Source organism: Ahaetulla prasina, chromosome 3, assembly GCF_028640845.1.
Source record: "Ahaetulla prasina isolate Xishuangbanna chromosome 3, ASM2864084v1, whole genome shotgun sequence".
In the NCBI taxonomy this organism is placed as follows: Eukaryota; Metazoa; Chordata; class Lepidosauria; order Squamata; family Colubridae; genus Ahaetulla; species Ahaetulla prasina.
Genome location: NC_080541.1, coordinates 229,069,141 through 229,090,455, shown reverse-complemented (window position 1 = coordinate 229,090,455; position 21,315 = coordinate 229,069,141). Strand labels below are relative to the sequence as shown.

Genomic DNA, 21,315 nt, shown 5'->3' with positions numbered 1-21,315 from the left:
GTTGTTAAGTGAATCTGGCTTCCTCATGGACACTGATCGCAAAAGGGTACCCAGGACATTGCGACCATCATAACACGAGTCAGCTGCCAAGCGTCCAAATTCTGATCACGTGACCATGGGGATCCTGCAGTGGTCGTAAGTATGAAAAACAATCGTAAGTCCCTTTTTTCAGTGCTGTTGTAACTTCGAACGGTCACTAAACAATGGTTGTAAGTTGAGACCTAACTGAAACAAAGAATTATTAGGCAATGTCTTTTTTTGGAACACAATGATACACACACACACACCATAAAATATTTAGCACTGGCATTTTTTAAAAAAATCTGGGTTTTTACATTTTGGGGGTTTCTCTCCAATTTTTTTTTTTTGCTTAAGTTTAATAATAATAATAACAACAACAACAACAGAGTTGGAAGGGACCTTGGAGGCCTTCTAGTCCAACCCCCTTGCTCAGGCAGGAAACCCTACACCATTTCAGACAAATGGCTATCCAACATCTTCTTAAAAATTTCCAGTGTTGGAGCATTCACAACTTCTGCAGGCAAGTCGTTCCACTTATTAATTGTTCTAACTGTCAGGAAATTTCTCCTTAGTTCTAAGTTGCTTCTCTCTTTGATTAGTTTCCACCCATTGCTTCTTGTTCTACCCTCAGGTGTTTTGGAGAATAGTTTGACTCCCTCTTCTTTGTGGCAACCCCTGAGATATTGGAACACTGCTATCATGTCTCCCCTAGTCCTTCTTTTTATTAAACTAGACATACCCAGTTCCTGCAACCGTTCTTCATATGTTTTAGCCTCCAGTCCCCTAATCATCTTTGTTGCTCTTCTCTGCACTCTTTCCAGAGTCTCAACATCTTTTTTACATCGTGGCAACCAAAACTGAATGCAATATTCCAAGTGTGGCCTTACCAAGACATTATAAAGTGGTATTAACTCTTCATGTGTTGTTGATTCTATCCCTCTGTTTAGTTTTTTCATTGTTTATTGTGTCTAGTATTTTCTTCCTTATACCGTAAGTATCGGACGTTTATACTCCAAAACTTGATAACGCTGGTAAAAATACAGTTGGAAGAAAACAATCTATAGCATCTAGAGAGGAGAGTACTCTAAAGAGGAAAAGGCAAAGAAAAACAGAACTGAAAGTGGTTCTAAAATATGTTTTTCAATCTTGAACATCTCAAGAGAGCTTCGGTTTCAATTTATTCTTTGAAAAAAGGAAGCCATCTTATACATTGAAAAATTACATATCTCCAAATGATTGGTGGGGGGGGGGAGGAAACGGAAGTGACTTTTGGGGGGAAATCTCAGCTGCGTTTTTGGCAGTTATGAACAATTCTCCTCAGATTAAAACATTGATACAAGTTGAAGAGAGGATATCAACTGTAGAAATTTGCATTTCTGTAGATGCATAAAGAAGTGGCATTCTTGGAAAAAGACAGGGCAGTAGGACTATGGCTGATCTACATTCGTAAGACCCCCTCAAACCATTTCTTCATTCAGACAACATTAGCCAGAACCACCAAGAGAATTCAGGTAGCCCTTTTATTTTTATTTTTTTATTTTATTTGAATTTATATCCCGCCCTTTTCCGAAGACTCAGGGTGGCTTACACTATGTCAAGCAATAGTCTTCATCCATTTGTATATTATATACAAAGTCAACTTATTGCCCCCCCAACAATCTGGGTCCTCATTTTACCTACCTTATAAAGGATGGAAGGTTGAGTCAACCTTGGGCCTGGTGGGACTTGAACTTGCAGTAATTGCAAGCAGCTGTGTTAATAACAGGCAGACTTAGTCTGCTAAGCCACCAGAGGCCCTTGACTTACAACAGTTCATTTAGTGACCGCTCAAAGTTACAAAAGCACTGGAAAAAAGTAACTGATGACTGTTTTTCACACTTACAATCATGGCGACATCCATATGGTCACATGATCAAAATTCAGACGGTTAGCAACTGGCATGTACTTATGACAGTTTAATTGTTCTGGTGTCACGTGGTTTTGCGACTTTCTGACAATCAAAGTCAACGGGAAAGCCAGATTCACTTAACAAGTTGTGACAATGTTAACAATGTTACTACCGTATATACTCGAATATAAGCCGATCCGAGTATAAGCCGAGGTCCCCAATTTTACCCCAAAAAACTGGGGTAAACTGGGGACTCGAGTATAAGCCGAGGGTGGGAAATGAGGCAGCTACCGGTCGGGGAAACCCTCCCTCCCTCAGCCGAGAAGGCTGGCGGCTCCCCCGCCCCGCCCTCTCACTGCACCGGCAGGGCTTCCCCGCGCTAATGCAAAAGCCCGCCAAGTTTGCGCCATCCGGTATAATGTGAAAAAAAGAAGAAGAAAAAAACCTCGAGTATAAGCCGTATATACTCGAGTATAAGCCGAGGGGACGTTTTTCAGCACAAAAAACGTGCTGAAAAACTCGGCTTATACTCGAGTATATACGGTAACTTAAAAACTGCAGTGATTCGTTTAACAGCTGAGGTAAAATGGGGTGAAATAACTTAAATGTCTCATTTAGTAGCATAAAATTTTGGGGTCGATTTTAAGTCAAGGACAGTCACGGACTACCTGTAAATGCAGAGGAAGCGCACTGTAGCCTCCTACAGTAATATAAATCATAATACAGAAAAAGAACGAAGCTAATAAACCAAGGAAACCATTAGAGAACTGCCTGCCAACAGACAAAAAATGTAACCGTATTCAAAACGAAGCTACTTGCTGCTTTCAATCAACCAGAATAATAGAATATAATAACAGAGTCGCAAGGGACCTGCCCAAACAGGGGATCCTAGAGACCATTCCAGACAAACGGTTATGCAATATTTTCTTTAAAAACTCCAGTGATGGGAGGACCCACAACTTCCTGGTGGCAACCTGTTCCACTGGTTAACTGTTCTGTCAGGAAATTCCTCCTGAATTCCAGGTTGCTTCTCCACTTGGATAGTTTCCATCCGTTGTGTCTTGTCCTGCCTTCAGGTGCTTTGGAGAAGAGGTGGGCCCCCTCTTCTCTGTGGAAGCCCCTCAAATATTGGAAGGCTGCTATCACCCAACGAAGCCGTTGAGGTGATGGGCCGGTGTCTTGAGGCTGTGCGGGTCTGGATGGGGAGGAACAGGCTCCGACTCAACCCTTCCAAGACAGAGTGGCTGTGGGTTCCGGCGTCCCGGTACAGTCAGCTTACACCATCGCTGACTGTGGGGGTGGGGGGGAAGTACTGACCCCCAGGGGAGGGTGCGCAACTTAGGCGTTCTCCTGGATGATCGGCTGTCCTTAGAGGAACATTTGACAGCCGTCGCCAGGGGAGCATTTTATCAGGTTTGCCTGATTCGCCAGTTGCGCCCCTTCCTTGACCGGGATGCCTTAAGCACGGTCACTCATGCCCTCGTCACTTCCCGCCTGGACTATTGCAATGCTTTCTACATGGGGCTCCCCTTGAAGAGCACCAGGAGGCTCCAGTTAGTCCAGAATGCGGCCGCGCAGGTGATAGAGGGAGCACCGCGTTGCTCCCACATAACACCCATCCTGCGCGGCCTACACTGGCTGCCGGTAGCCTTCCGGGTGCAATTCAAGGTTCTGGTTACCATCTTTAAAGCGCTCCATGGCTTAGGACTGGGGTATCTACGAGACCGCCTTCTGCCGCCGATAGCCTCCCAACGACCGGTGCGCTCCCACAGAGCGGGCCTCCTCTGGGTGCCGTCGACCAAGCAATGTAGGTTGGCGACCCCCAGGGGGAGGGTCTTCTCTGTGGCAGCACCGGCCCTGTGGAACAAGCTTCCTCCAGGGTTACGGCAACTCCGGACCTTCAGGCGTGAACTGAAGACCTTATTATTTCAACGAGCTGGACTAGCCTAAGAATAATATATTTTTAGTTAATTTTAATGGGTTTTAACCGGTTTTCACTATTTTAGTGATTTGGCTATTATAATATTTTGTTTTAATTGGGTTTAAAATTGCTTATTTATTATTGTTGTATTTTTAATATGCCTGTGAACCGCCCTGAGTCCTACGGGAGATGGTGCGGTATAAAAGTATAAAAATAAATAAATAAATAAATAAATAAAATCATGTCACCCCTAATTCTTTTCTTTAGGACTAGCCAAATCCCAATTCCTGCAACCGTTCTTCATGTTTTAGTCTCCAGTCCCCCTAATCCAGGGGTCTCCAACCTTGGCAACTTGAAGACTTGTGGACTTCAACTCCCAGAATTCCTCAGCCAGCAAAGCTGGCTGAGGAATTCTGGGAGTTGGAGTCCACAAGTCTTCAAGTTGCCAAGGTTGGAGACCCCTGCCCTAATCATCTGTGTTTGCTCTTCTCTGCACTCTTTCTAGAGCCGCAACCCTCACATGTGGGACCTTCTCATCCCCAGTATTGACTATATCCTCTCTACTTTCATGGGCCCAGGTACAGAAGGACAGAAAAAAGAAAACAGAGTAGCCCTTCTGCACTTAATACTGGAACAGATTGAGGCCCCTTTTATTTGCATCTGTTCCTTCCTATGATCAGAAAAGAGACTCAAAGGATTGTTTAACTCCCCTCACCCAAAACAAAGGTGTACGGTTGTCAAAATATGGCCTATGCTTTAAAAAAAAAAAAATGCCACCGAGCGAGCCATTAAGTGGCAGCATGATTAATAGCGTTAGCCTTTGATCTGGCTGGCAAGAAGCAAAACATCCCCAATCCTGAAAAATGACTCACATAACTTTCTGGAGAAACTCTTTGTAAATGTTCATGTTTAGTCAGACAAGAACACTTAACAGTAACAGCTTTTTGTCTTAGAAAAAAACAAAACGAAGTTTAGCTGCGCTAAATAGTATAGGACTGTCACTCCAAGCTCAGAGATATAAACCATGCCATGTGGGGTCCCGGCTGCTCTCCGAGCTTGGCTGTTTTCTGGCAGATGTTTCATTACTCAAGTAGGTTAACATCTTCAATGCCAGAAAGGAGGGGGGGTTGCAGAAAGGAGGAGGAGGAGGAGGAGGAGGAGGAGGAGGAGGAGGAGGAGGAGGAAGAGAAGACTAATATGGGGTCCTCGGTCCTCCTTCTCTTTTCTGAACTTGGTTGTTTTCTTGCAGATGTTTCACGACCCAATCAGATAACATCATCAGTGCTAATAGGGAGGGTAGTTTGCAGAGTGGAACAAGGGGATGAGTATGGGAACCCTGGTGCTCTCTGAATTCGTTTTTCTTCTTCTTGCAGATGTTTCATTAACTGAATAGGGAACATCATCAGTGTTGAAAGAGAGAGAGGGGTTTGCACTGTTGTTGTTCCCCGGTTGGGTCACGAAACCTCTCCAAGAAAACAACCAACCTCAGAAAGCGCCAAGGACCCCACGATCATCTTCTTCCCCTCCTCTCTGCAAGCCCCCCTCCCTTCTAGCACTGCTGATGTCTGTGGAGATTCTCAGTTAGCCATAGGTGCTTTTTTCAAGAGGCAACTGGACTTTTTGGTTTTTCTTTGAATACGTTTCCCTTCTCATCCAAGAAGCTTCTTCGACTCTGACTGGATGGAGGGGAAGGGAAGGATTTATACTCCTTGCAGACAGTTGCATATAAATCCTTCCATCCTCCACCATCCAGTCAGAGCTGAAGAAGCTTCTTGGATGAGAAACGAAATGTCTTCAAAGAAAAACAAGAAAGTCCAAATTTCCTCTTGAAAAAGCACCTTTGGGTAGCACTGCTGATGTTCTTTAATTTTTTTTTATTTGCATTTATATCCCGCCCTTCTCCGAAGACTCAGGGCGGCTTACACTATGTTAAGCAATAGTCTTCATCCATTTGTATATTATATACAAAGTCAACTTATTGCCCCCAACAATCTGGGTCCTCATTTTACCTACCTTATAAAGGATGGAAGGCTGAATTTGGTAATGAAACCTCTCCAAGAAAACCACCAAGCTCACAAGGCACCAAGGACCCCACAGTTCAACCCTCAACTACAGATATTCTCTTCTATGCCGCTCCATGGCGTTCCCCACCCCCCTGACCTGGACACATCTGCTCCTGTTGATGGTGACAGACCCAACAAAGCGTACTGACTTGAATACAGGGCACCATGCAAGACAAGTCAGGAAACCTTCCAACCCAAGCTAAAAGTCACCTAAGGCATTCCAAAGCAGAAAGGCCAAAGAGAAGAAGGTGAGGTGAAAAACCTTCGATTTAACAGGAAGAACAGGACTAACCTCATTTCCTTTAGGCCCTCGGTTTCTATAACCTGCAGAATCTGTTTCGGGGTCATGGGTCCATCGGAATAGTTTTCCAGCACCTGAAAAAAAGAGAGAGAAAGAGAGAGAAAGAAAAAAAATCCCAGGTTTAATGCAGATAAACTAACTCGAGGATATTCAACCACAATCGAAAGACAAGAGTGGCTTAACCCTTCCCGCAAAGCTAACTGGGATGAACTTTAGGTCCTAACAGTTTAAGAGCGCGTCAAGATATATTTATATTTAAAACGATAAGAGCGGCTGGCCAGACTCTTTCAACCGTTGCCTCGGGGCTGAGCTACACCAGACACAAGAGACTTGTGGTCTTGGATCTCTCTGGCTTTCCCCCTCCTTTTTAAAAAATGCAATCACGAGGATGGGCGCAACTCAAATGAGTCAGTGTCCCTTGGGGGCCTTCTTTTAACCTTTCCCCCTGCCTGTTTTTCATGACTAAATTGTCTCCCTCCGAGATGTCATTTGCCCCACTCAACAAAATACTCCCTAGGGGTTTAGAACAATAAATTGTTTGGGGGTTGTGGCGGGGGGGGGGGGGCATGGCTCCACCCACCCACCCAGGGGGAATAATTCAGATATGGGGTCATGATGAAAGTTATTCCTGGCTACAAGGAAGAGCGGCCATTAAAGGCTTCGCAAAAGGCTTCAAGCAACTAGCAGCAGCTAGAGAAATGCAGGCAGTCCTCGATTTATAAGTTCATTTAGTGACTGTTCAAAGTTACAGCAGCACTGACAAAAGGGACTGATTTTTCACTTACGACTGTTGCAGCATCCCCATGATTACATGATCGAAATTTGGATGCTTGGCAAGTGACTCGTATTTATGACGGTCACCGTGTCCCGGGATCAACCGTTCCCAAATCCAAAGCTCTGAGATAAGGAACAGAAATCCACTTTCTTCGGCTGGAATATGTGATCCATTTCTTACACAACCCCCCGTTTCCCATTTGCTGTTCAGATCCACACAGCTGAACGGAACAAAGCCGAACACTTTTTAAGAGGGTAAGGATAGAATTCCGTGAACCTCTTTTGTCAAAAGAAAGGTTAAAATAAATAAAATAAAATGTAAAACACAACTGAGAAAAAAAGCAATTTCTGGTTCTCCAGAAAAAAAATGCCATCCAAACATATCAAAAGTTATTCTGTTTTACCTAGTGTCTACCCTACAGCTAAAATTCAGGCAAATTATCTTTAATGTGAAACTTCCATTTAATGCCCTGCCAATGGTGGATTAGCTGCCAAAATTCTTTGCAGCAAAATGGTTAATTTTCAGCGGCACATTTTTAAAGGATCAGAGTGGTTGGACAATTTCTTAATGCCCCAGTTTGCCAGACCTCGTAACAGTAACCTATAATAAAAATATGCTGTTTTAGAATTTCTGATTTAGTCATTAAAATAAGCGGCAACCACTTCTAGCGGCATCAAAAAGAAGACAGAGTTAAAAACGTTAAGGTGATGCAAACACTAACAATAGATGGATAGAAAACCCTCCAAAGAGAGGCAGTTTAGGGCAGTAGTTAAGGCAGAGGAATAGAAAGCTGGAGACCAACAGTTCAGGTCTTTCCTTTGGCATGAAAGCTGTCTGGGTGACTTTGAACCATTCCCCCACAGCCCAACCCACCTCACAGGATTGTTGTTGTGGGGAAAATAGGAGGAAGTTGTGTTGGATATATCTATGCTCACTGCTTGGGGAAAAAGGAAGGATGGATGGATTTAATGTAGAAAGAAGGAAGGAAGGAAGGAAGGAAGGAAGGAAGGAAGGAAGGAAGGAAGGAAGGAAGGAAGGAAGGAAGGAAGGCTCATAGCCTCTGAAAGGAGAAAAAGTCTGATCTGAATTCCATCTTTTGCTATTATAGTGTGCATAGCTGTTAGAAAATGAAATGGGTTTGTGCCTCCCAAAGAAAGCAAAAGAAACCATGCCTACTGTGAGTGAATTTAGTCTGGAAGGAGTCGCAAGGCATAAAGCCCAGGCAAGAGACAGGCCCCTGGAATCTAATCAAGGGATCTAGAAAGGTGTTAAGCCTCAGGGCTCTGAAATAGCCACCACAATTCAGGGCAGAGATAAAGGCATATTCTTCAGTGACACCACAAAATCACCTGAAGGATAAATACTCTTTTTGACCAGTTGGGCTTTAGTGAAAATACAGAGAGGCATAAAATTAATCGGAAGCTGGTGAAATTCAACTACAAACAATGCTCTCTTCTATGGCTATGCTGTTCCAGGAGATGCACGCATAAACACCGAAGAACAGGAAGCGTGTGCCTAAGAGACATAAATCGATAGGAAACGTGTCATAGTTATGATTCTTTAACTTTCAGCAAAAATGACACCAACTGCACAATGGCCACGAAGGTGTGAAGCCACATCCGTGTGTGTGTGCGTGTGCTGAACACAAAGTGTTAAAAAGTACCCATTGGTTTTTGCAGATGTTTCTATGACCACACGTTCAACAGCCATGGTGACTTATGCCCCACAATTCAAAGAGGAACACACACCATTGCCAGCTGAAAAAGCAGAATTGCTGAAAAGACAGAGACCTCTGTTACAAATCCTATTGGCTCAGAAGGCATTTGTGGGGAAAAAAGTGCAGGATCAGGTCAGGCACCAGGAGGAACCACATCTCCCCTTGGGTTGGATCCCAAAAAAGGATCTTCTGAAGTGCTTCTCTGAAAATAAATCACCCGCTGGAGGTAATTCCTGCTATTACAGAGAGTTCTCAACTTGCAACCACAACGCCAGTCTAACGTTTTATTGAGTTACAAAATATTGCAAAATGCAAAAGTAAATAGAAAAGCAGTGGGGAGGAAAAGGAGGAAGAGAAGTGAGGAAGGATAAGAAAATAAAAAATAAAAAAAAGAAACACTGACTTCTGACTCTCTCTGTTGCAGTCAAATAAGGCATTGCCATCAAATCACAACTTTTTGCTTTTTTCGTAATAATACGAACCAGCCATTTCTGTAAATCAACTTGCAACCACAATTGAGCCCAAAAGTTCCACTGCTAAGTGAGACAGATGTGAGTGAACGTTGCTCCATTTTACGACCTTTCTTGCCATATTGGTTAAGTGAATCGCTTAAACCACTCTGCAGTTGTTAAGTTAGTAACCCGGTTGTTAAGTGAATCTGGCTTCCCCCACTGACTTGGCTTGTCAGAAGGTCGCAAAAAGGGATCATGTGGCCCCAGGACAGTGCAATGGTCATAAATGCGAGTCAGCGGCCAAGTGCCTGAATTTTTGTTCAGGGATGCTGCAATGGTTGTTAAGTGCAAACAACCCTAAAGCCTGTGACCAAAATTGGACGCTTGGCAACTGACTCATACTTATGACCATTGCAGTGTCCGGGTGGGGTGGGGTGGGGGGGTGTCATGTGATCCCCTTTTGGGACCTCCTCATAAGCCAAGTCAACTGGGAAGCCAGACTAACTTAACACCTGGGTTATTAACTTTACAACTGCAGTGATTCAATGAACAACTTTGGTGAGGAAGGTCGTGAGATAGGGAAAGAAAATTTCATTTCACAACTGTCTCCCTTAGCAACCGAAATCTTGAGCTCAGGGGTGGTTGTAGGTCAAGGACCAGCCGTATTTTCCACTTCTGAAGCATTCTCTCTCCTGCGGTATCTCTGGATTTATCCTTACACTCTTCAGTTAAAAAGGAAGCCATAAAACTCTTGAACTGAAAGGCAGGGCCAGCCAAGATTAAGGGTTCCCCCCCCCCCCATTCCTTCTTGCATTCCTTGAAGTCATCTGAGCACATGTAGATAATTTGGGAAGAGGCTTTTCTCTCTCTCTCTGTCTTCCACCAGACTAAAGATTAAGGGAGTAAGTAGGCCTCCGTTCTCGGTTCTGCTTTCAACATTCCTGAGAGTCCCTCCTGTTAGAACTTCTGGTATGGATGAGGAGGTATTTTCTGCTCCTGAAACTTCTTTGTGCGTTCAAGAGGATTTTTGAAAAATGGACTGGCCTTCCATATTTCCCATAAAACCAAACAGGATATTTTTACTTTCCAGCCCATAAAAGGCCTTTATTATAGTTGGACATTTATGGAAGAATCGACTCCAAAATTGCAGGTAGTCCTCAACTTGCGACCACAACTAGGCCCAAAATTTCTGTTGCTAAGAGAGACAGTTGTTAAGTGAGTGTTGTCTCACTGTACGACCTTTCTTGCTACGATTGCTAAGTGAATATTTGGGTTTGTTAAGGGAATCTGGCTTCCCCGTTGAGGAAGGAAGGAAGGAAGGAAGGAAGAAAAAGGGAAGGGAGGGGAAGGAAGGAAAGAAATAGAGAGAGAAGGAAGGAAGAAAAAAGGGAGGGAGGGTAGGGGTAGAGGAAGGAAGGAAGGAAGGAAGGAAGGAAGGAAGGAAGGAAGGAAGGAAGGAAGGAAGGAAGGAAGGAAGGAAGGAAGGAAAAAAAAATGGACACTGAAGTTACATGTCTCCAGGACACTGCGACTATTTTAAATATGAATCAAATGTCTGAATTTTCATCACTTGACCACAGAGTTGCTGCAACAGTCGTTAAGTGTGAAAAATGGTCATAAGTCAAGGACTATCTGTATTTTACAAATGCCCAATTTTCAGTGGTGGCTACATTCATTATTCTGTTTAGAAACCTGCTGTCACTCTATGAACAACTTTGCACTAAACATTCGTTGGTCAGTACTGAAGGGAAGTCAGCTAATAATAAGAATAAACATTTCGGCCAGAAAGAGGAATCTTCCAAAGGGTGGCCCATAAAGGAATTGTGCATTTTCACAGATTTTTTTTCCTTTGTCTGTGAAAAGGAAGGTTACTTCCTAAAAGTTGCAGTGCAATTAGGCAACCGAATAATGCACAGCCTACAAAAAGCTGAGTGTGCCATTTGCAAGACTGCAGTAGTTCACTTCACTTTGCAAGTGGGAAAAATGTTATTTAAGGAAATGTATTAATAGATGAGGAATTTATTCCTTAAATAGATATCACGTTCCAATTCTCCATATGAACCTCGCATATTCTTCGGATTTCTAGAATTAGGGAAAACATTTTTGCTTTTTTAAAGGAGAAATGCAATCTCGCCCCTGACCCACCCCAATGCCAAAAATCCAAACCGAAGATATGTCGCCATTCAAGATTTCACAATTTAAAATTTAGGATTTTTTTTAAACAGAGCAATGAAGAATATTCCTGGGAGAAGAAAACATTCAAAAGGAACCTTGGAATGTGATTAATAAAGACAGCTCAGAGTTCTTTAGCGCAATATTTATATACGTATGTTATCCATACTGGAAGCTATATTCAAGGAAATATTCATAAAATGGCAACCCATGTATATAAAATAAATGTTTCTATTCCAGAGTGAATAACGTCACATTCTTTACAAATATCTGATACATATTTCATATGTAAAAATGTTTTAAAACAGTTATTAAGAAATTTAATCGATTTACTGACAGCTTTTTCAGGGAAATTATTTTCTCCTCAAATGTAAAAACACCGTAACCTTTTTTTTTTTACAAAAATATTTTTATTAAGCTTTTAACTTTTAAAAACAAATTAAAGAAAAATACAACAAAAAACAAAAACACATTAAAAACACATGACAGACATAACATTACGTATTTTACAGCTTGCCTTATCGGCATAAATATATATTCTCTGTTCTTATTCAATCATTCCTCTACATGCTTATATTTACATTGGTATCTATTTACCAATCTGTCCTTATCCGGTTAACACAATTCAATGGTTTACACTTCCTGATTTTAACTTAACATAACATAACATAACATAACAACAGAGTTGGAAGGGACCTTGGAGGCCTTCTAGTCCAACCCCCTGCCCAGGCAGGAAACCCTACACCATCTCAGTCAGAGGGTTATCCAACATTTTCTTAAAAATTTCCAGTGTTGGAGCATTTACAACTTCTGCAGGCAAGTCGTTCCACTTATTAATTGTTCTAACTGTCAGGAAATTTCTCCTTAGTTCTAAGTTGCTTCTTTCTTTGATCAGTTTCAATCCCTTTGCTTCTTGTTCTACCCTCAGGTGCTTTGGAGAATAGCTTGACTCCCTCTTCTTTGGGGCAACCCCTGAGATATTGGAACACTGCTATCATGTCTCCCCTGGTCCTTCTTTTCATTAGACTAGACATACCCAGTTCCTGCAACCGTTCTTCATATGTTTTAGCCTCCAGTCCCCTAATCATCTTTGTTGTTCTTCTCTGCACTCTTTCTAGAGTCTCAACATCTTTTTTACATCGTGGCGACCAAAACTGGATGCAATATTCAAAGTGTGGCCTTACCAAGACATTATAAAGTGGTACTAACACTTCACGTGATCTTGATTCTCTCCCTCTGTTTATGCAGCCCAGAACTGTGTTGGCTTTTTTAGCAGCTGCTGCACACGGATGGCTCATATCTAAATGGTTGTCCACTAGGACTCCAAGATCCCTCTCACAGGTACTGATATTGAGCAAGGTACCACATATACGGTACCTGTGCATTTTGGTTTTCTTGCCTAAATGTAGAACCTTATTTTTTTCACTGTTTTCACTTAATTAATTCACTTTTTTCACTTAATTAGGTTTTTTTTCCTAGTTAACCCAAAAACACCATAACCTTAAACATCCACCAATATTAAGTAATCCACGTTTTCTCTCCCCGCCCCCACATTTGCCTAATAGTAGAAATTTTGATCAGTGACTTTCTACTAAAAAGAGCCTTCCTTTCCCAGAACCGAAAGCTTAAAAGATAGGTTTCTTTCATACCTAAAAGAAGAATTGGCTTTTTTTTAAAAAAAAAAAGACGGTGTAGCATCCTGCAGCCATAATACGTAAGTTTATTTTAATTGGTACCTTACCCAAAAAAAGAGAAAATGAATCTCCTCTATCCACTGGATTTTCCTTCATGGCAGAGATCTTATCTAAAACCTAAAAGTGACCCCCTGCACTTGAATAAAAAAGTAGAATTCCCAGTTATAGGTAATCCTCAACTTATGGCCACAACTGAGCCCAAAACTTGTTAAGTGAGTTTTGCGGCATTTCTTTCACCTTTCTTGCCCCCACTGTTAAGTCAATGCCTGCAGTTCTTCAGTTAGTAACGTGGTTTTTAAGTGAATCTTGTTTACCCCTTGAACTTTGCTCGTCAGAAGGTTGCAAAAGGCGATCACGTGACCTTGGGACAGGGCAACCGTCATAAATATGAGCCCTCTGGTAAGCGGCTGACTTTTGATCACATGACTAGGGGGAAACGCTACAACAGTTGTATCAAAAAAACAGTCGTAAGTCACTTTTTTCAGTGCCACCGTAACTTTGCACAGTCACTAAACAAATGGTTGTAAGTTGAGGACTATCTTTATGGCTGGAGAAACACAGGGGCAAAAGAACTTGCACAGGTTCAATTCTTAGTGGTTTTGCCTTTTTTTTTTTAAAAAAAAAATCTTCAATGTATATTGTATCTGCCAATTCTAACAAAGGAAGTGAAGTGGGGAGCACTTTTTTGTGAAAACTGTAACTCAGGGGTGTCCAAACTTGGTCCCTTTAAGACTTTTGGACTTCAACTCCCAGAATTCCTCAGCCAGCTTTGCTGGCTGAGGGACTCTGGGAGTTGAAGTCCAAAAGTCTTAAAGGGACCAAGTTTGGACACCCCTGCTGTAACTGCATGTTGTATGCATGCCACAGAAGAAATAACAATACATGTCGTCCTCGACTTACAACAGTTCACTTAGCAATTAAAGTTAATCGGTATGAAAAAAAGCGACCGTATTTCACACCGCTTTACAAGTTTTAGTGACCGTTCAAAGTTACGACGACACTGAAAAAGTGATTTATGACCATTTTTCACACTTATGACCATTGCAGCATCCCCAAGATCATGTGATCAAAATTCTGATGCTTGGAAACTGACTTGTATTTATGACAGTTGCAGGGTCCTGTGGTCTCCTTTTGCGACCTTCGGACAAGCAAAGTCAATAGGGAATCCATATTCACTTAATAAGCGTGCGACTGACTTAACAATGGCAGCGATTCACTTAACAACTGTTGCAAGAAAGATTGTAAAATGGGGCAAAACTCACTTAACAATTGTCTCACTCAGCCACAAAAATCTGGGCTCCCATTGTGGTCGTAAATCAAGGATTATCTGTAGGCGTGCAGCTTGCTTTTACCACAGATGAATTAATGGGGCTCTCTAGGCGGCAAAAGTATAAAATGTAGGATTTTATTTATTTATTTATTTTGCAAATAGCTCATCCAATTGTCAGACAACTAGCTTTGGAATATATTTACATATTTACCATGGTTAACTAACTATTCAACCTTTCCCTGATAAACACAATCTGATCACTTGTCTGCTTTGCAAACTTCTTCCTAGGGCTGCAATAACCCCCTGTATGCTAAGGCCCTTGAAGATTAGTCAATTAGTACACAACACAGGTATGCAAGGCACACAGAAGTACATTCCATTTTGCTCCTGGTGGTCTGTGAATTTTTCACCAAGTTGATCCACTAAAACAGGAAGTGGCTTTTGGTGCTCCAGAGCCAAGATAAGCAAATCCTTTTCATTAGCTTTTAAATGGCCGAATGTATACATGCTGCTTGGTATCCTACATGACATGAGGGATTTATTTTGTGCCCTTATTCTGGCATTTTTAGATACAGGATAGTTAAAAATGTCAGCGCTAAGTAATAAGTCATAGACAAGCCTGTTAATGCTCATTATTATTATTTTCCTTGTAGAAACCAGCAGATAAGGAAGAGTGGGAAAACATATAAGAGAGAGAGGGAGGGAGAGGGAGAATGAGAAGAGGAAGGGAGGGAGGGAGAGAGAGAATGAGGAGAGAGAGGGAGGGAGGGAGAGAGTGGTTAAGGCACCAAGATGGAAAGCAGGAGTCCATGTGTTTGAGTCCTGCCTTAGGCATGAAAGCCAGCTGGGTGACTTTGGGCCAGTCATTCAGTCTCTAAGCCCAACTCACCTCACAGGGTTGTTGTTGTGGGGAAAGGAGGAGAAGGAAGGAATTGAGGACCGTTTGCTTTATTTGTAGAAATATAGCATCAAAACGACGCTATAGAGCACTGCACACCAGAACAACTAGACACAAGAACAGTTTTTTCCCGAACGCCATCACTCTGCTAAACAAATAATTCCCTCAACACTGTCAAACTAGTTACTAAGTCTGCATTACTATTAATCTTCTCATCCCACTTATGACTGTAACCTTGTTGCTGGTATCCTTATGATTTATACTGACTGCTTCCCTATGACTCTCATTAAGTGTTGTACTTTATGATTCTTGATGAACGTATCTTTTCTTTTATGTACACTGAGAGCATATGTACCAAGACAAGTTCCTTGTGTGTCCAATCACACTTGGCCAATAAAGAATTCTATTCTATTCTATTCTAAAATAATAAAGGCGGGATAATTTTTTTAAAAAAATCTGTAACTTTGGTGCGCTACACACCTCACTTTTGGAGATACTTCTGAATAGTTTTAAGAAGCAGAAACAGCAAGGTGCCACCTAGTCAATTTGAAGACCGAAATACAGGTGGTCCTCGATTTATGACCACAATTGAACCCAAAATTTCTGATGCTAAGTGAGCTTTGCCCCATTTTACAGCTTTTCTTGCCATATTGATTAAGTGACAGCAGTTGTTAAATTATGGTTATAACATGGTTTTTAAGTGAATCTGGTTTCCCTGTTGACTTTGCTTGCCAAAAGGTCACAAAAGGGAATCACGTAACCCCGGGGCACTCATAAATATGTGATCGTCATAAATAAGAGCAGATTGCCAAGCATTCAAATTTTGGACACATAACCATGGGGATGCTGCAATAGTCATAAGTGTGAAAAACAATCATAAGTCACTTTTTTCAGTGCCATTATAACCTTTGAACGGTCACTAAATGTACTGTTATAAGTCAAGGACTACCTGTACACAGGCCCTTACCATTCATTTCTTCCCCAATTAGAAAACAATGACAGCTTTAAGATTTTTAAATATTATTATTATTAATAATAATAACAATAATAAAAATAAAAATATTTTGTTTAATGAATAAAGTAAATATAATAAAAAAAAAACAATGACCAGCTTTAGGAATAATTAACCAGCTTTAAAAAGAAGCTAATTTCACACTTTAAAAAGAAGCTAATTTCATATAGTTCTAACACTCTCCTCTGTAAATACTCACAGAGGGCAAAAATTGCAGCTTTCCCTGCCTGATAACAGAATACACATCCATCCCTCTACATTTGCTTTGTCTTCCAATCTGACCCAAAGCAGCTGGTCTGACCGATTGAGGACCTTAAAAAACACTTATCAATTTGAAAAATGTTTTCTTTATTCCGTCTCCTCCTTCCTCTTTCTCCATTCCCATAAAACCAGACAGAGAAATGGATTAGTCCAGTCTTTCTCAATCCTGGCAAAGCTGACTGGGGAATTCTGGGAATTGAAGTCCACACATTTTAAAGTTGCCAAGGTTGAAAAACATTGGGTTAGTCCCCACAATTCCCAACTCCATAATGCCACTATCTGAATAGCCACCTGGGGTCAGACTAGAAAAGTTTCCTTTCCAACAAGAGTGGGCTGCCTTCCAAGTTCAAAGTTAATTATGTGTCATCCGAAAATGTATTTTTTGCAGTTTTCTACGCATCCCTTCTTGTGTTTATATCTGGTGCCTTGTTCTCTATGGTAAATGTATCCATGCAACCATGCTATGAATCACAAGGATTTTGCAAAGCCCTATACAGTAAATAAAAATGAGGCTTGCTTTCATGCGAACATGGAATTATTTACCACAATCCCTAATCAACACACAAACTGAAATTCAGAACAGTATCTAATGGTTTGCGTTCCTCCGAGCTCTTTCTGCAAAATGAAGCTGATGATTACCGAGTTATAAATTAGAAAAGTCGATAAATCCACAGGAAAATCCTCCTTAGCCTCCATTGTGTATAATATGAAAGAGGATGAGATGGCAAGGTTTCCATTCCAGAGGGCACATGAAAACTATCCAGAAACTATCATCCGCGCGAGTAGCCCAGATTCACATAAGACCCAAACCATGTCCTAAGAAATCACCAACATCTTCTTTTCCAAGAGATGGTGGTTTAGGGATGCTTCCCAAGGGCAGAAGCTGCTCCCCCAAGCCATTTGGCAGGCTGGGCCCTACTGGCTCAGGAGACCTGGCTCGCCTACGTATAAATAAAGAGGGTTTGGTGCAGTGGTTAAGGCACCAGGTTAGAAAGCGGGAGAGCCTGAGTTCAAGTCTTGCATTAGGCATCAAAGGCAGCTGTGTGATTTTGGTTCAACCACCCCGACATGGTGAGTTCTAGTTCGACCTTACGCATGAATGCCAGGTGGGTGACTTTGGGCCAATCATTAGGAGACTGTGAATTCTAGTTCCACTTTAGGCATAAATGCCAGGTGAGTGACTTTGGGCTAATCACCAGGAGACTGTGAGTTCTAGGCCCACCTTAAGGATGAAAGCCAGCTGGGTGACTTTGGGCCAGTCGCCAGAAGACTGTGAGTTCTAGTCCCGAGTTAGGCAGGAAAGCTGGCTGGGTGACTTTTGGCTAATCGTCAGGAAGTGGTGAGTTCTAGTCCAGTCGCCAAGGGATTGTGAATTCTAGTCCCGCGTTAGGCATGGGAGCCGGGATGGTGACTTTGGGCCACTCCCTCCCTCTCAGACCCACCCACCTCATAGGGCCGTTGTTGTCAGAAAACAGGAGGAGGAAGGTTTGTTGAATAAGACCATCGCCATGAGTCATTTGTAAAAATAATAAAGGTGGCACAATAATCTAATCAATAAACAAACAAATAAAACCCCTCCAGGCCAAGCAGAAGAAAATGAATTCTTCTCTGCTCTGAATCTAATTTCAGTGACAGCCAAGTTGGAGCAGCGGTGAAGATGCTGCATGAGAAAAGGCTGTGTGTGTGTGTGTGTGTGTGTGTGTGTGTGTGTGTGTGTGTGTTTTCTAGTCCCATTTTAGGCATGAAAGCAAGCTGGACCTCACAGGGTTGTCCTTGTGGGGAAAGTAAGAGGAGAAAGGACCGTTCAATGCGCTCAAAGTCTTGAGATATTTGTAAAAAGAATCAAGGTGGTAGATAGATAGATAGACAGATAGGTAGATAGATAGATAGGAGATGATAGATAGTAGATGGATGGATGGATGATTAGATAATAGATAGACAGATAGATAGATAGATGAGAGAGACACATAGAAGATAGATAGATAGATAGATAGATAGATAGATAGATAGATAGATAGATAGATAGATAGATGATAGATATACAGAGATAGATAGATATACAGACCTAGACAGACAGATAGATAGATGAGAGAGACACATAGAAGATAGATAGATAGATAGATGGATGATAGATAGATAGATGATAGATATACAGATAGATAGATAGATAGATAGATAGATAGATAGATAGATAGATAGATGAGAGAGACACATAGAAGAGATAAATAGATAGATAAATAGATAGATAGATGATAGATAGGCAGGCAGGCATGCAACAGATTAAAGATAAGGGACCGATAGATAGATAGATAGATAGATAGATAGATAGATAGATAGATAGATAGATAGATAGATAATGATAGATGGATGATAGATCGATTTAGATGATAATTAGATGTATAGATACAGAAGACAGACAGACAATACCTATAGATGCATACATACATAGGAACAGATAGACATGTATATCCCGCCTTGATTGTTTTTACAAATAACTCAAAAGCTTTGAGCATACTGAAAGCTCCTTTCTCCTCTTACTTTCCCCACAACACACAAACAAGGCATATATATGTATACACACACACACGGCATAAACGCACTCACACAGAGGACCCACACACACCCAAGCGCGGAAACCCCCACAAGCCGCCTCAGGGGTGGGAAGGCCCCCTTTCCCCACGTGGCTCCGGCTGAGCCCCGGTCCGGTCCCGTCCCACCCTCGCCCCCCATAGTCCCCCTCACCAGGCGGGCGGCCTCGGCCCACGTGCGCTCCTTCTTCCTCCGCTGCTTCATCTCCTTCATCTTCTTCTTCCTCCTCCTCCTCCTCCTCCGGGCGGGCGGGCGGGGGGGAGAGCGAGCTGACCGGGCGGACGCGCGCACGTGAAGATTGTGTGTGTGTGTATGGGCGGGGGGGGGTGTTTCCTGAGCGGGCCGCGGCGGCGGAGCGCGCCTGGCGCGAGGAAGGCGACCGTTACTCGGGCGGGGCTGCGGGCGGGGGCGAGAGGAGGAGGAGGGTGTGGGCGCGCGCGCAGCCCCCGGGGGCGGCTTTGAGGTGAGAGGTGGGCGGGGGGGGGGGAGAGGAAAAAAAATTAAAATAATAAAAAAAAAAGAGACGGCGTCTGAGGCGGCGTCGGGCGCGCGCGTCAAGGAATGCGGCGGCGGAGGCCCGACATAACAACCGGAGAGGGAGGTCAAAGGTCTCTCCCGCAAAGGCGGGCGGGAAAAGGAGGAAGAGGAAGGGAATTTAAAAAAAAAAAGGAAAAAAAGAAAAAAAAAAGCCCGAGGATGAAGAACAGGAGGAGGAGGGGCGGATGGCGCTCGCTCGCCTGAGGAGAGAGAGAGAGAGAGAGAGAGAAAGAGAGCCTGTGTGACGGTGGCGCGCTAGGCCCGAACGGTGGCCGCGGAGGGTCAGCCCGCCCCGATCTTCGAGAGGCGCGCGCGCGGCGTTTGCGTTGCGTGTGTAGCGAGAGCGGGGCGAGGAAGACAGAAAAGGGAGGGTTCGAAGGCGAGCCAGCAACCGCGCGCGCGGGGCACGACGGGAGTTGCAGTCCCGGAAACGAAAAAAACGAGGAAGGAGAGACGAGTGGTGCCGCTCTCGGGAACGCGGGTCTCTTGGGCGGCGTCGGCCACGCCCACTTGCCGCGGGGCATCACGGGTAAGGCGACGGGCCCAGGCGCCCTGGTTTGTAGGCCGAATGGAGCAGGCCGAGGATGGGGACGCTGGGAGGGACCCCCCCCGCCCCCCGGTGGCTTTCTGGCCGAGGTGTCGGGGGGGGCCGGCTTGTGGTGGGGCCGCCCTGGGAGCAGAGGAGGAGCCGGAGGCCCCTGGCCGTGCTGGTGGCTGTGGACGATGGGAACCAGGCAGGGGGGGGTTGGCGGGAGCGAAGTAAGGGAAACAAACCGCTGCGAGAGAAGTAGAGGGAGGGGCAGAGACGAGCAACAAAGAGGATTAAGGGAGAGCTGGAGGAGGATCAAAGATACGAAGAGCGGTTGCTGGAATTGGGTACGTCCAGTTTAATGGAGAGGAGGACTAGGGGAGAGATGATAGCAGTCTTCCAATATCTCAGGGGGCTGCCACAAAGAAGAGGCAGTCAAGCTATTCTCCAAAGCAGGGGTCTCCAACCTTGGTCCCTTTAAGGCTTGTGGACTTCAACTCCCAGAGCTTTGCTGGCTGAGGGACTCTGGGAGTTGAAGTCCACAAGCCTTAAAGGGACCAAGGCTGGAGACCCCTGCTCCAAAGCACCTGAACAAGAAGCAATGGATGGAAACCAATGAAGGAGAGAAGCAACCTGGAATTAAGGAGAAACTTCCTAACAGTGAGGACAATTAACCAGTGGAACAGCTTGCCACCAGAAGTCGTGGAAGCTCCCATCACTGGAGGTTTCAAAGAAGAGACTGGACAGCCATTTGTTTGAGATGGTACAGGGTCTCCTGCTTGAGCAGGGGGCTGGACTAGAGGACCTCTGAGATCCCTTGCATAGATCTCATGCTACCAGAAAGAAACTAGGAGACTTCCAGGGTCCCTTCCAACCTTGTTATTCTGTACTCTGCTGGTTCTTGGGTATCTCCAGGCCACCAAAAAAGGGAGAGATTGGCAGGAGACCAGAAAGGAAGGCACAGGCTTGGATTCACCTGTCCTGCATAGATCTCATGCTACCAGAAAGAAACTCCAGGTTTACAGTCCTAAACTTTAATGTTTTTCGAATTTTAATGTCTTTCGGCAGGAGGTTGGACTAGAAGACCTTCCAACTCTGTTTATTCTATTCCTTTATTCTACTCTAAGAAATCTTATTGAATCATGCTATTATAAAATAATGCTGGCATATATGTATGGTGTTAAATAAAACATTGCAAAACTCCAAGGAAATGTG

At 43.4% G+C, this 21,315-nt stretch overlaps 1 protein-coding gene across 1 annotated transcript in view; it reads right to left on the bottom strand.

The window, feature by feature from the left end:
• Window positions 1-19,342, bottom strand: part of ASXL1 (ASXL transcriptional regulator 1) — a 49,513-nt gene extending 30,171 nt beyond the window's left edge. Inside the window, exons 1-2 of the mRNA XM_058178870.1 lie at window positions 19,188-19,342; window positions 6,186-6,268 (exon numbers count right to left, since the gene is read on the bottom strand). Of these exons, the coding sequence (XP_058034853.1) occupies window positions 6,186-6,268; window positions 19,188-19,247 (143 nt within the window). The 5' untranslated portion in view covers window positions 19,248-19,342. The remainder of the gene's footprint in view (window positions 1-6,185; window positions 6,269-19,187) is intronic.
• Window positions 19,343-21,315: the final 1,973 nt, after the last annotated feature.